Source organism: Aquila chrysaetos, chromosome 17 (assembly GCF_900496995.4).
Source record: "Aquila chrysaetos chrysaetos chromosome 17, bAquChr1.4, whole genome shotgun sequence".
NCBI lineage: Eukaryota > Metazoa > Chordata > Aves > Accipitriformes > Accipitridae > Aquila > Aquila chrysaetos.
This window is the reverse complement of record NC_044020.1, coordinates 18496157-18510517: the sequence shown is the minus strand read 5'-3', so window position 1 is coordinate 18510517 and position 14361 is coordinate 18496157. Positions and strand designations below refer to the sequence as shown.

The 14361-nt window shown below is 40.9% G+C and overlaps 1 protein-coding gene across 12 annotated transcripts in view; it reads right to left on the bottom strand.

Moving 5' to 3' along the window:
- The window catches only part of SOX5 (SRY-box transcription factor 5), a 648107-nt gene that overhangs the window by 133863 nt on the left and 499883 nt on the right, over positions 1–14361 (bottom strand). For all 12 annotated transcript variants that reach the window (XM_030040646.2, XM_030040647.2, XM_030040640.2 and 9 more), the window contains one exon: positions 13332–13400. In XM_030040646.2, the coding sequence (XP_029896506.1) occupies positions 13332–13400 (69 nt within the window). The remainder of the gene's footprint in view (positions 1–13331; positions 13401–14361) is intronic.

Genomic DNA, 14361 nt, shown 5'->3' with positions numbered 1-14361 from the left:
GCAGAGGCATGGAGGGCATTTGTGCAAATACAGATTACATGTGCAATTCATTTAAAGGCAGTGGCATTTTTATCACAAAGAAGAGTTTAATCAAAGTCTCAAGAGATCTGCCATAAAGGAAGCCCTTGCCTTGCTGCCTTGGCTGCCTGAAAGAAACACCTGTTACGCACAACAAAAAAAGACAAAACAAACAATAGGTATAGAAGGGAGGCCATGGTTCAAACAATGTGAATCGGAGAAGCACAGTTTTCTCTAAACGAAGCGCTAGAATCCTATCAAATGAACAGCTGGGGAAAGCATAATTCTTTATATTTGCAGGGAAGTTGCACAGATTATATGATGGCAACAAATACAATATACGTATCTGAGCTCTGCTTCCTAGGCACCAGAAAGGACAGGAACCTCCTAAGATATCCCTGAGTGGAAGAATAAACTTGCTTGAGCCCAGCTCCAGGAAAAAAGATAGCCGGCTTTCAAAAGAACACAATGGACAATTTTCCTCCCACGGGGCCTTTGCAGGAGTTTCTGCTAAGAGGATACTGAGCTCAAACAACCCTCACAAAAGACACAGAAAGCAAACTTGTGATTTCAACAAATCCACCTCAATACACAGAGGGGATGTAAAGAACACCTAAATGGATGCGCTTCTTTTAAAATAATAAGCGTGAATATTATTAACATAGAATACAGAATTCTATGTCAGTAAATTGATTATAATTTGAATTTCTTTATTTTGATTGTACCAAATGGCAGGAATTCTTAGCTGTGCAACAAGAAATAATACAAGGGAAATAGACTTAAGTCACCCTGCAACTCCTGGCACAAAAAGGTAAAATTCTTGAAAAATAACATTTCAAATCTGCTTTTTGTCTGAAGTAAAGAAGAAATACAAGAAATAGAGCATAATTCTAATTCCAGTCACTCCAGTATATCAGCTCTCCAAAAATTTGCTTCCTAACACAGTGGCAAAGAAAATCCTGGATCTGTCATGTATCTGGGGAGCTATCCTACCCAGGGAAACCTCCTGCTGCCAGAACCAGGTTCTGTGGAAGAACAAAGGCAACCTTTATAGGGGTGCCTACAGCTATAGAGCCATCCAAAGAATCACAGAAGGAGAAAAGAAGGAAGCTGGAAAGTTTTATTTCCTTAAAGTTTTCCAATTTCAAATAATATGAGTCCATTACTGCTTACTTTGTATCTCCCGGTGCATGCATCAGTCTGTCTGCATCACTGGGAAATACTGCGACCATCAGCGTTCTAAGGGTTTTCTCTATTTGCTGTGATGTCAGCTGAAGAGGAACTGTCAGCAGGGCTCAAGAATTCATAAAGCCGTGAACAATCGACATCTAAGATCAGCTATAATTTGGTAAGTATTAATAACCTGTGACCCCCCCATGGAAAACATCCCTATTCCTTCCTCCTAAAATCCTTTAGAGACATTAAAAATCAATGTCCAGAAAAGTAATCATGTTTGTAATAGATATCTGAATTGGGGTATTCCAAATGCATGCATGAAAATGTGTGCCTATGTGTGTATAAGACAGCTTATTTCTGTGTATAAGGTGAGAACACAATCAATCAGCTGTTTAAATATATGCTTACTTGTTCCTGGACTACAAATTCGGACTCCAGGGTTAAAGAAACTGGAAATGATGCTTAATTTAGACATACATGATTCTTAAGGTTGTTAAGAACTTAAAACTCATTACACACAGTGCATAAAAAAGCCCCTCTCGCTGACACACTGCAGCTTAGTAATTCTTAAACCGCAGACAAGATTCTACACACAGTGTGCAAGATGAGAAAACATATTCTTACCACACAGAGCTTTAAAGGGCCAAATACTTAAACAGGCTTCCATCAAATACTCAAAGCAAGAGACTCCTTAACTAAAAGATCTGTGGCTTTGAATTTTGTACTTTCAGTCTCAGTTTTCTTGCTAAAGCATAAAGAGCGTGGTAAATTGGGAGGAAAGAATTGATCAGTGGCAACTTGTGATAACAACCGATCTGGTCCTAAGCCCACTGAGGGAGAAAAGGGTGGACAAACGAAGGGCATTGAAAAGAAAGAGTCAAACTCCACTTTCAACATAGCCAGCCCAAATTCAACAAAGGCACTCAAGTAATGTATCACATTTTCCAAGACGGACAGCAATAGAAAAATGTCTTCTCTATTTTGATGGAGGCCAAAATAAAAAAAAAAGGAGGAAGAAAGGAAACAGGATACGGAAAGAGAGGGGCTTCATAGTACAGGCTCCTATCCACCACAGCCAGAGAACTGTTTTCTCCTGCTAGCCCAGGAGAACATAGCATTTCTCCTGTACTCAACTGACACTTGGCACTTCTCCCATGCTGACATTTCAGGGTTCAAGCTGTGCTGGCAATACACTATAGGTGGTTGGTATATCAGTATTATGGGCTTTCATGGCCATCAAAACCATAGAACGTAGAAACACAGTTAAAATAATGCTACTTTGGATGAAAAAACAAGGACTCAGACATTAGGGAATGCCAATAAGGTTGTCAACATAATTTTAATTTTCCCTCTTGTGAGTACAGTCTACAGTTATATTATCACGTAATTCTGCTCCCCTGGGATACCATTTTTTATTCAATATGTATGACAGAGACACATAGGAATAAAATAAAGATACCTATTTAACCTAATTCTGGCACTTGTAACTCTCAAATGCCTTGCTTCATTACCTGACCAATCTATTTCCTTGTATACAATTTTCACAGCATACCAAAGTATAGAAATCTCTTGATCATTTCTGTGTAAATCCGTTTTAAATTGCCATCTATGAACAGTTTTGTTGGAACCATCCAAGTTTCAAATTTAGAATAATTTGCTGAACACTATCACTATCAGTCTTTCAAAGAAGTCAAACCTGATAAAAACTATTTTATAATACACACATTTTAAAATTAGTTTCCTCACTGTGTCAAGTATTTATAAACTCCAAGTACTGTGAATTAAATTTGTCCCATTTAATTATTATTATTATTACCTTTCACGTAAGTCTTCATTTCAGTTCTTGTAACTTTATTATGTTTCTCTTGGAACTTAAATTCTTTTATTTAACTTCTAAATACAAGAAACTGGCATTTACTTCTTAGCCTCTTCAAAGCATATTTAAAACCAATTTGAACAAAAATCTGAAATGGTTCCTTACAATTATTTTCCCATTACACATTTTATTCAACTTTCGTATGTGGAAGTTGAACTTAAATGGATACTATATACAATACGCAAAATAAAAACAGCTAGCATGAGAACCGTAACTCTCCAGTTCATCTTTGCTCAACAGAGACTTCCACAAGACAACTGTACCTTTCCCCCTCTTTCTCCAAACTTCCAAGTCAGGCTTCACTCACATTGCTGCTTCAATCACTACCCTTCAAGTGATTTAACTGTTTCATTTACCCTTCTTACAAATACCAAGCATAAGTAATTGCCCTCCACTTTAATTTATACAACATAGTTCAGTAGGAGATAAGCAACAAAAAGCGGACAACAAAAACAAAACCATTCCCCTTGGCCTCTTGCATGCTATTACCACCAATGGTGAGCTCATCTTGTCTCTTAAACTATGCAGGGTAAGGCATCATCCGCTTTTGGATGCCAGATGTCTGAGGAAAATCCAAGGTCATGAAGACAGTGGTGTAGGTGGAACCATACTTTTCCCTCTGAATCATTTTAAGCCATTATTCCAGCAGAGTTTGAAGTACTCTATTTTGAATGAGCCATCAAAATGAAGTCGTGACCACTTAACATGGCAACAGATGAATCAGAAAAGCAAGTAATTTCCAGTAAAAACTCAATGATGCTCAAATTTCTCCCTCGTGATACAGGTATGGGTGCTGGTAGCAACTCTGGAATGCCAAATATAACCTGTATCTCAAATAGAGCCGCTTTGGTTAGAAAAGCAACCATTTTAGATAGAACGAGCTGGGCAAAGTTAGATGCCCTGATGCAGTGCTTAAAATCATAACAAAAGATAATGGTCCTTATACATTGACACTCCCCATGTTGCTAGGATAAGAGGTGCAAACCTGGCAGCAGTTTTTTGTTTAAGTACTACTAGCAGACACAGGTCAACACTATGTACCTCCTGTCCAAATTCCAATTTGGGAAATTACACACTACTTGCTTGTATCTCCTTGTTCTCCATTTTACGCGAAGACCCACATCCCATCTCAGCTCTGAGTATGTGTCCTTGTACTTCTACACAATGTTTGCAGGGAGGGCTCTCATCAGGTTAACTCCCATGATGGTTGCTAATGCAGGTTGAAACATTACGACCTCCAGTGGACCAACCCAACCCTACACTGGCTGTTACTGCTGTCATTACAGAGCCAGCACAAGAAAACATACCCTCACACCTCAGCTCCTGCAGGTCAGAATCTCCTAATGTAAGTATCAGCAAATAGTATCACCAACAAACATGTACCAAAAAACGTTCCATCTTCTATTCATGCTATGTATCACTAAAAAGCACAGTAACTCCTAAATAACCCTAAAAAACGTTTTGTGAGTTCAGTTAAAGCCAGACAATCCCAAACATATTCCATAATACTGAAAAGGAAATAAATGAGATCCAAATTTGGCTTAGGGTTTCATTCTCTTTGGGATCCTTCAGGATGTCACGTGCTATATAAGCCAAGTGTTACTTGGTCAACAGGGATGAAAACCCCCAATTTACAGAAATCACAAGAATGATACACAGTTGTGAATTTTCAAATTTAGTTTTGTTCTGGGGGGGAGACCCTACAATAAAAGATCTCAAATTATGCAGCTGAGTCATTTTGCAACTGGTGACCCTTATAATGATGTTCTCGTTTTCAGAGCCAATGTGATGCCACACAGTGATTTGTCTGTTAAATTGAATCTTTGCCTCTAGATAGATAGATAGATATAAAGTTTATTTTGAAATGTCTCCTAGTGCCTCTGAGTCTGACTGATGTGAGATGTTATTTTGAACATGCCAAAGCATCTGAACGGCTCCAGTCCTTTCTTTTCAGCGTGCATTCCTTGATAAGTGGCAAAGCTTCCCACTTATCAGTCACTCAAAGTGACTGTGGCTGTCAGTTGTGTACAAAGCGCAATCAGTTTGGAAGCAGAGACACCAGCATTTTTCTTCTCAGCTTGAAGCAAACACGTTTTGACTGCTAGTCATTCAATTTTAAAGCATCTTCAATTAGGGGCGGATGAAGATATAAAGAAAACACATCCTAAACACCTCCGCCAGCCAGCAGTAAAAAATTTATTGTTATCTCCTGCTTTACCTTACTGCAGAGGCAGCAGTAGCAGCCTTTTTTGGCTGCACAACAAAAGTGCTCATGACTACACACACTCCATACGGACAAGATCAGAGCCATGAAGAGTTCACGTTCAGCTTCTCAAGCGCCTTACACAAACTACCGTGGTACCTTCTGTACCTCTGTTGCCCGCTGTGTGAATACCTGCACGGGTACACAAACGTGAACACAGCAGGCAGGTACACCACCCCACGCATTTTGAACAGAAACATTCCCAAGATGACATACATGTGCTCTATAGCCAATAAAAGGCCAACCAAAATTATTAAAAAGACTGTGGAAATAATGACAAGGAGGGAAAAGAAAAGGGAGGGCTGAGAGAAAGGAGGAGATGATGAGGGAAAGGGTGAGCAGCTGCATAGGGAAGATTGCTCAGTAGCGCAAGGTCAGGGAGCTGGAAGTGGAAGGAAGTGGTCAAAGTTGTGGGGTGCCTCAAAGAGATGCAGAAATTGGAGAGGGGATCTGAAAACAAAAAGAAAGACAGGGCCCTGGAAAGAGAGGTCTCTGAGAGAAAGCTTGCCAAGGGAAGAGGGACCAAGATGAGGCCTTGGAGCACAATGTTGCCAGCTGCGATGACTGTATTTGACTGCTGGCATTTTTCTTACAGTCCTAGCTGCTACATTATTTTGGGTGTTTCAGTGTTCTGTTTTGTTTTTTTAATAAAAATAAGTTTCTGGCCCTCCCTTCTGATTGTGTGAGAGAACTGGAAAATGGGAACACTGAAAGCTCAGTAACAAAAAGGAAATTAAGAAAAGATGCTAAAATTGCAAGAAGAAAGTCATGAAGTTCAAAACAATCTCATAATTTTAGAACATTTGGACTGGTAACATTGGAGAAAGCTTCATTATCAGGAAGTGCTGTTGCAATCATGTAGCTCCGCATAGGCAAAAAAGCCGACTTATCTGATGAAAACATGCCCTTGCAATCTCAATAAATTCTAGTTGTACAAATCCCAAGCAAATTCTCCTTGTCGGCATTAGTGCAGCTACACCAGTCAGCAAATTTGGACTGTATGAGAGTGTAGGAAAGGCCTGAGACCAAATTATCTGTAGGTGCTTGCTCTACAGGTAACCTTTGGAAGTAAAAATGTGGTACATTGGTGCAAAATGTTGCTCTGCACCAAAATAAGTGTAGATAAACACCTCTGCAATTTTTTATGTAACTTAACTTTTACAGTAGTGGAAGAAAGCGAAGGGCCCTAGCTTAGTCTGAAGTACACGCATCACACCCTTCAGCCAAACACACAGGTCATTTGCTGAACTTGAGAGGCCAGCAAGCAATTAACTCATTCTGACTGCTAGCCTAGTTTTTTCTTTTCACTCCTCCCTTTCCCTATTTCCTCCCCCAACCTTGCCTTTTTTCTTTTTTTTGTGTGTGGTTTTTTTGGTTGTTTTTTTCCGAATAATTAATTTCCCAGGGGCTTCTTCCTGCTCAAGGGACAGGCAAGTTATTCTGATAACTGATAGGACATCAGCTGCAGAGCTTTTGTGAGAAACAATTGTTTAGCCTCTTTGCCGGCAACCTCAGTTGTTTGGGAAGAGGTTGCAAAGTCATGGGAAAGGCTGCAGTGTGACTCCTTCTTGGGCCTGTCTCACTGAATCCAGTATGCCCATGTTTATAAGTTGCAGGAAAACAGCTGCTCCTGACACATGATGAATTTGGACAAAATGTCCCCAATCTACGAGCCTGTTCGGTTTGACTGTGCAGTCACAGCTTGTCATATCCACACTGGCAAAAAAAACAAAACAAAAAACAAACCGTCTCAGTGGACGGAGCCTGTTCCGAAAACATTTTGCAGAGTGAGAAGGAAGATAGTTTCTCACAGTTTCCTACTGAAGAAAGGTCTCATTAAACTCCCACTAATATGAATAAGAGCCTTTTCACTACGTTCAGTGGGAGTTGGATCAGGCCCTCACTTCAACAGCTTTATTGTCTACCAAGGAAACCTTTTGTCCTCACCTCTCTCTGATATGCAAAGAGGACTCTAATTACGACGAACTAATACTGTTCCGCGGTGCAATGGCTTGCAAAGGGGTTGTAGCACCACGAAGCACTGCTCTGCTGTCACTGACTTCTTAGAAAATCAGAATTCCCAGGAAGAGTGGTAATACAGAAGCAACAGACATGACTAAATCTGTAACCAAGCGCTTGTGTAGTGGTTGTTCATTTTTGTATCTCGAATGAAGGATTCATCATCTACAGCCCTTTAAAGCCTCCTAGAGAACTCTGGGTTACAGGCATGCAAGAAGCCAGGGACCAGGAAAGAAATTTCACAAGCCGTTATGGCTGCACCAAGGAAACACCAACAGGGCAAGGACTAAGGGTAAGGATCTCTACCCTCTTCATTACAGGCACAAAGTACTCCAAGTATTTAGCTCACAGAGTGCCCTGCTGGAGTTTGTTTTCCAGCAGGAGACAGAAAATGAAAGGATAAGCTGTGTTGGAAGCATAATTTAGAGTGCAAACTTGTTGTGGCAGGGAACAAATCTTCACATTTCTTTATGTACAGTCAAATGGTCCGTGTCTTCTCACAACAAGAAAGAGAAACTGGTACTTTTTACAACTAAACTTCATCTGAAATAGGTCAATCAAAATCTCAATGTTTTCTCAAACAAAGAGAACACAAACAGGCCTGAACATCATTCAGCCAGTTGTGGATAACAGATGATTGCTCACCTGAGGAGTTCAAAAGCAACAACAAATCTAAACAACAACAACAAAAAATTATCACCACAGATAACTGTGTGGGTAAATTATGATACCTAAAGCACTCTGGAAGCGGGTCTCTTTACCAGTGTTTTGGAAGACTGGAATCAACCCAGAGCCTCTTGGTGCTTGGAAAGTTTTGACAATAACAACTGTGTCATTTCAAAACTTTGCATGTTAAGCTTAAGAAATATTTTTCTGAACTTCTGTGTAACTCAGAAACCAAATCCTTCTTTCCTCCCCGAAAATATAGCTAGATTTTGAAAAACAGATCTGGCTACAAAAGGGACTAACCATCCTGCAGGAAATTCCAAGTGTTCAAGATTTTATTACATTCCAAATTGGAACAACACCTTAAACCTCAGAACTTAATGAGAATGGGAATATTCTGATTTGGGAACATACTAGCGCAGCCAGGCCTCTCCATCTACCAACACACAACTCATGGGGAAAGGGACACAGCCAGCTGACAGCGGGGCGGGGGAGGATGGAAATCTGGATCCAGACTCAAAAAGGAAAGCCTTATTTGGAGCCGGGAGGACACCCAGGGCAGCTGAGGGATTGAGGAAAGCCAGGAAGCCTGCAGCCCAAAGGGGCACGGAATCTGGAGGGCCGTGGTGCCCACGCTCCCCGCCAGGCGAGCTGCTAAGGGTCTGCAAAGCCTGAGGCCCTTTAGGCCACGGTAAGCTCTTCGCCTGGGAGCAGGCCCCCGGCAGGCCTGCCAGGTGCCACCAGGCGCTGGAGCTGCCTGCGCCATCCGGCCGGGTGCCAGGCAGACGTCACATCCCGCCTGGCAGCGGGACTGGGCTAGAGGCACGCCTGTCTAGCTTCGCATCAGAATTTAGTCAGGATCCTCTCGTTCTTCAGAGGTCCAACCTCCCTAACAGGAAAGGTGTCCTGTTAGAACCTCTCCTGGCAAGTCTCCAGCTCTGAAGCAAAAAGAAATTAAAACACACAGAGTCGTCAAACGGTTGCTGTCTGGCAGGAATTGCTCTCAAGTTTCAGAGAGCACCCAGTCCTTGGGCTAAGTCCGTCGCTCAGAAATGAATACAAATTAGTAACCAAGTACCCGCAGTATCAAACTAAAAAGTCAAACAAAACTGTGGCCCAAACGGTAGAGACATCATAAAGCAGCGCTGCTGCTTCTTGCTGCTTTGCGATCTTCGTTTTACATTATTGGCAACCTGAAGTGTTCCAAGATCTTGAGCTGGGCTCTCCAAAAAAAATTTTGACTAAAAATCAGAACAGTTTAAAAAACAACATTTGGCCTCCGTTTTGTTTGCCTTCTAATTTTGGAACTTGTAGTGCTCATGGTTTCAGATTTTGCCTGGAAATATGAGAGCTGGAAGTTTACATTTTGAAGAAATGAAAGCTGGCATTTTTGTCATCACATGACTCCAAGAGCTGGGGCTTCAGGGAAAAACATAAAACACTGTCAGGCTTTCCACAAAATCGTGAGATTAGCAGCATCGGTTTTATCACAATTTAGGCTGCAAGGTTGACCTATTTTATCAACAGTGCCCTACTGAATATGAATTGCTTTATGAATTTTAACAACCATATTTCATTTTAAATATAGTTCAATTAAAGTGACATTCGTCACTGAGCTTCAGAGAAAACTATTCAATCATCAACCTGGGCTAGACTTTTTCTCTGAGCAAGTGGAAGGTGTAAACTGCACCACCCCACAAAACTTTGCATCTCAGAGACAGCCCTCAAGGCAGAACACCACGCACGCTCATTGCCTGTCGTGGGGACTACCTCAGCGTCATCAAAAAGGAGCATCTAGCCTTCAAGTTTCTTTCACTCTCTGCCCACCTGATGTGACAGCTACAGAGCCCCAGACTTCGCCATGTTCTAGAGCAAGGACACCAGGAAGTAGATTGTGGCCTCACAAAAGAAGATGAGGAGGTCACCATGAGAGTTCCCCTGAGGCCCTGAACGACAAGACCAGATTTAGTCCAAGAACTTGCTGAGCTGTACTTGGTGTCTGCATGCTCTCTCCTCAGCCTGCTCTACAGCTGCAGATCGCTACAGAGCTGTGCTGAAACACAGCCTGAGACCTTTGGGGCTGTCAATACACAAGACTTGACAGAACATGCATTCCAGTTTCATTTCTGGTAAAAGAACAAGACTGAGCTGTGCAGGGGAGAAGACCCCAAATACTCAGCAGGCAGAAACTGTTAAAAGCAAAAACCTTTTCAATACACATACACACGAAGATTAAATAGAACAGAAAGCACTGTGCATGGGAGGATGCATTTCAAAATGGCATAAAATAAGATGGGGGGAGGTTTAGTTAATTATTCAAAGAAAGTCAAACCTCTTCACAAATTAGGTCTAGAACATCCTGAAAAGCAGAAAAAAAAAAATTATAAACCTTTGCTAAAACACAAAATCCTGTCTAGATCACATTTGAGCATTTTAAGGTCATACAGATTCTTAAATTTAATCTAAACTGCAAATTTTCTCCAGTTTAGCATTATCTCTTTACTTAACTCTCTATACGAAGACAAGCTGTTTGTCTTCTGCGTTAGTGACACCTCCTTCCAGTTAATTCAGAAGAGATGGACTTGAAAAAGACATAACGTCAATTAGAGACTCATGTGCCAGGTACATTTTTCTAAGCTCAAGTAGCTAACGCATCTTTCTTCAGCATCACAGAAGTGGCTAGTTTAATTGAGCTGTAGTTATACTCAGCATCTGCAGTCCCGTAAGGAGGAGAGACACGCTGCAGTCTCTCCCTGCTTATGTATTGTGTATTGGTGACTGCATGCTGGGGTAAGGAGAGAGGGAACTGTTTCCAAGTTAGCGCACTTAGAGAAAGGAGTCATAAATCATGGGGTCAGGCAGGTTGTGCTTTTTTTTAACCTTAGGGTATTATGTTTTCGATACAATATTTCAATAGCTTTTTTCTGTGTAATAATTTATCTGGAATTATGGCAACTCTTACAAGCTTAGAAAAAATTGGCTCAAGTAAAACGAATCCTTTGTCATAAATAGGTTGTGTTCATAAATGCAGCCTAATCATTCAATTGCACATAAGTCAAATAGTTATCCAGACTTTCTACGAATATTTCCCTGTCAATAAATCTAATGCTATTTAAAAACTCTGGGCCAATGTGACAGGAGCCTGTTAGATTAATTAGGGCAAGGTCAGAAAAGCTGAACTCACAGCTACATTCATGTCACAGTTTTGTTCCACCTACCATAACCTGATTGTAAACTCGCACACCATTTTAAACATGGGCATGTTAGGGTGACTTCATTGTCTCAATTTATATATAAAGGAAGATTTCTTCAGGAATTGTGTCTTCTCTCTAACAGTCAACGAAGCACGCAATTGAGAAGAAATGCTTTGCTTTGTATTTACTGTCAATAAGGATTATTTTTATTTTTATATGTTTTTTCCTATCAGTGACTTCACAGTAACTGAACTGCAACCAGGGTTCATGAGACTTCAGGACCATACAGACCGCAGAATGGTCAAGAGGCAGGCAGTGTAGCAAAATTTCACTACATACAGATCATCTCTGTGGGAATAAGAGGACAGTATTGTGTCTCTGCCTGTTCAGTTCTTGACCTTTATCGTGCGACCATCCAAAAGGAGGGTGCCCCAAATCTGATGGGTTTTGTGTGAAGTGGACCCTGGAGGTGAAATTCTGACCTCGGCAGGGTCAATATTTCATCTGAAATCCCTTGAGACAGACCTCCAAATCATTTCTTAGGCTTGCAGCTTGTATCAGATAGTAGCTAGCTGACTTTCATTTACTACTGACTCAGGTCAAACTTGGACCAGGGATCAGGAGATGAAAGGCTCTATATCTCATTATCAATAATCAGTGTTCTCTACTACCCTAAAAACAACATACTTCATTCTTATCTACAAGGCCTTAAAACTTAAAAGGGTTGGGGTCAAATTATGTTACTTCAATTTATTTTTGTTTACTGGTTATAAAACAACTTCCTCTCTCACTGCCATAGCTAAATGCTAAAAATGTAAATACTTTCCTTGCTATTGTAGAAGTTCTACTATTGTTTTTCTTTTAAAGTCTTATTAAAGATACAGCAATAAAGAAAAATCCCTCCCACACACAAATTTAAAGAACAAAAACCAAACAGGTCAAGACCAAGCCAGGCCTTATCAATCTCAAAATTATTTTCAGCAAAGCACATCTTGTATAGAAGTTGCCTTATAACAGAAGGGTGGACCTTCCCCAGAGGTTTATCATAGTTACACAAGTCCTGATACTGACAGAATATCCTCTGAAATGGTAGAGTCAGTTTTTATTCTAGTGGGAAGCCATACAATTCCTCTGATTTTGCTGGAATTAAGTTTTCTTAGATGAGTTACGGATACGGCCCATAATTTTAGGCAACTAATTTTGAAACATTGAAGAGAAGCTTTGGAAGGAAAATCCTGTTGTTACTGAACAAACAGAACATAGCATCCACTTCCACAGTGACCTGCAATGCTCTATACATAACTGCATACTTAAACAGCCAGAGATTTTACCATGATTCTAGGTATCTGTAAAATGTCAAACCCCTCCTTTGTCATTCTGTGAAAACCTTCACGGGCAAACTGATTTGCATTATTCCCAAAACAGGGGCATGCATATATACACATGGAAGAAAAGTAGTGAAATACAGTCAATGGCATGAAAAGAAACTTCTGAATACTTTAAGCAAAAATGAGGTTAAATAAAGTTTACTGGTTATGCTGAGTTTACGGCTTTTTTCTACTACTAGGAGTAAACCTGTAGACACCTAGGACTTACACAGTTGTCCTTCTGAACCTAACCAACATTTTCACCAGTTTCTCATTCAGACAATACTTCACCCTAAGTGTTGAAAATTTCCGGACTTTGAACACCTGGGGCAGAGGGAAGGTGGTACACCCGATTACCGATCACTGAAGAGAACTGCTTCTGCAAAATCTCAAAAACAGAGTTGTAGGAGCCCCATTCCAACCCAACTCTTTCTGGCCACACTTTTGCCACTCCTGACCTACAGCTGAAAGAGGACTTGGTCCAGCAAACCCTTGCTCACATGACCAGCTCCCCTCACATCTGCTTCCTGATGCTAGAGGAGCCGCGTTAATCGTACAAGGCCTTCCAGAAACTGACCTTTTCTGCTTAATGACAGGTAACATCCTCACTCACATGTTTCCATAAATAAGAAGTAAGCCATCTGCAGACATTCTTAAAGAAACTATGACAACAATGGCTGAGGGAAAGCATGGGGAAATGGAAAGGAGAAAAGAGAGGTAACAGGGGCACGGGTGGAGATGCAGTCTCTGACCTGGATCTGTTGCTGAAGAAGGTTAATTTTGTGTTGCTGCTGCAGGAGCTGCTGCTGTTGTCTTGCAATCTGTGGAGAAATTGCACAGAAGAAACGTGAGGTATGTATCACCATTCCTGGAGCTGGTATGCAGGATACTTCCAACCCTGCTTGGTTCTTTAAAATGCTCTATTAAGCGACGAAACCTTCAAGTACACGTGGCAGCAGCCTCGACTGCCGCTGAAGCAAGGGGCTCATGTTCAGGAGCAATTCATAGCTAATACTAGTCTGAAAGGGAATATTATGGAAAATGTTGTGCTGGCTATCAAGAGAAGGACTGATGCAAAAATCTCTGCTCTCTCACTATCTGAAATGGCACTGCTAAAATCCCCCAAAAGTGAGCATTCATGTGCTCCAACTTGCTGGAGGAAGAACAATACTGGCAGAGAAACTGGAAAATAGTAGAGGAAGGCAGGAAAGACAAAAAGGTACGATGGACAGTAATATTCCTTTTATGTTTGGCACCACCTATTCAAAAATTCAAAAAAAAAAAAAAAAAAAAAAGCAAATCTGACACCCAGAAGGAAGGTATTAGCATGCCTATTTCCTTGATGCAGAAACAGACACAAAGAGACTGGAACTGGGTTTAGGAAAATCACTGACTCTTCGATGTGTTTATCAGCTGAAAGGAACTAAGGGGGCAGTGCAAGGCTACACAGCTCAACATTGAAACTGATTTATAGAAGTTGATGGAGTCATCTTAAGTCTCCTCTCAAAGTCATGTGCATTTTCCATAAGGACTTCCATCCTCCCTCTCCATTGACTAAACGATTGGGAACCTTACTGTAGACACATTTTACATACAGTGAAGGAAAAAGCAGACAGTAAAGGAACCAAATTAGAATTCTCAGAGGACTGATGGAGATAAACCATTACACACCTCAAATTTACAAAACAAACTTGAAAAACTTTCATTTGATTCATAACAGAAGCTTTGCTCTCACCAATAGCTAGCGCAGCAGTACAAACATTAGGAGTATTGCCCTTCCCC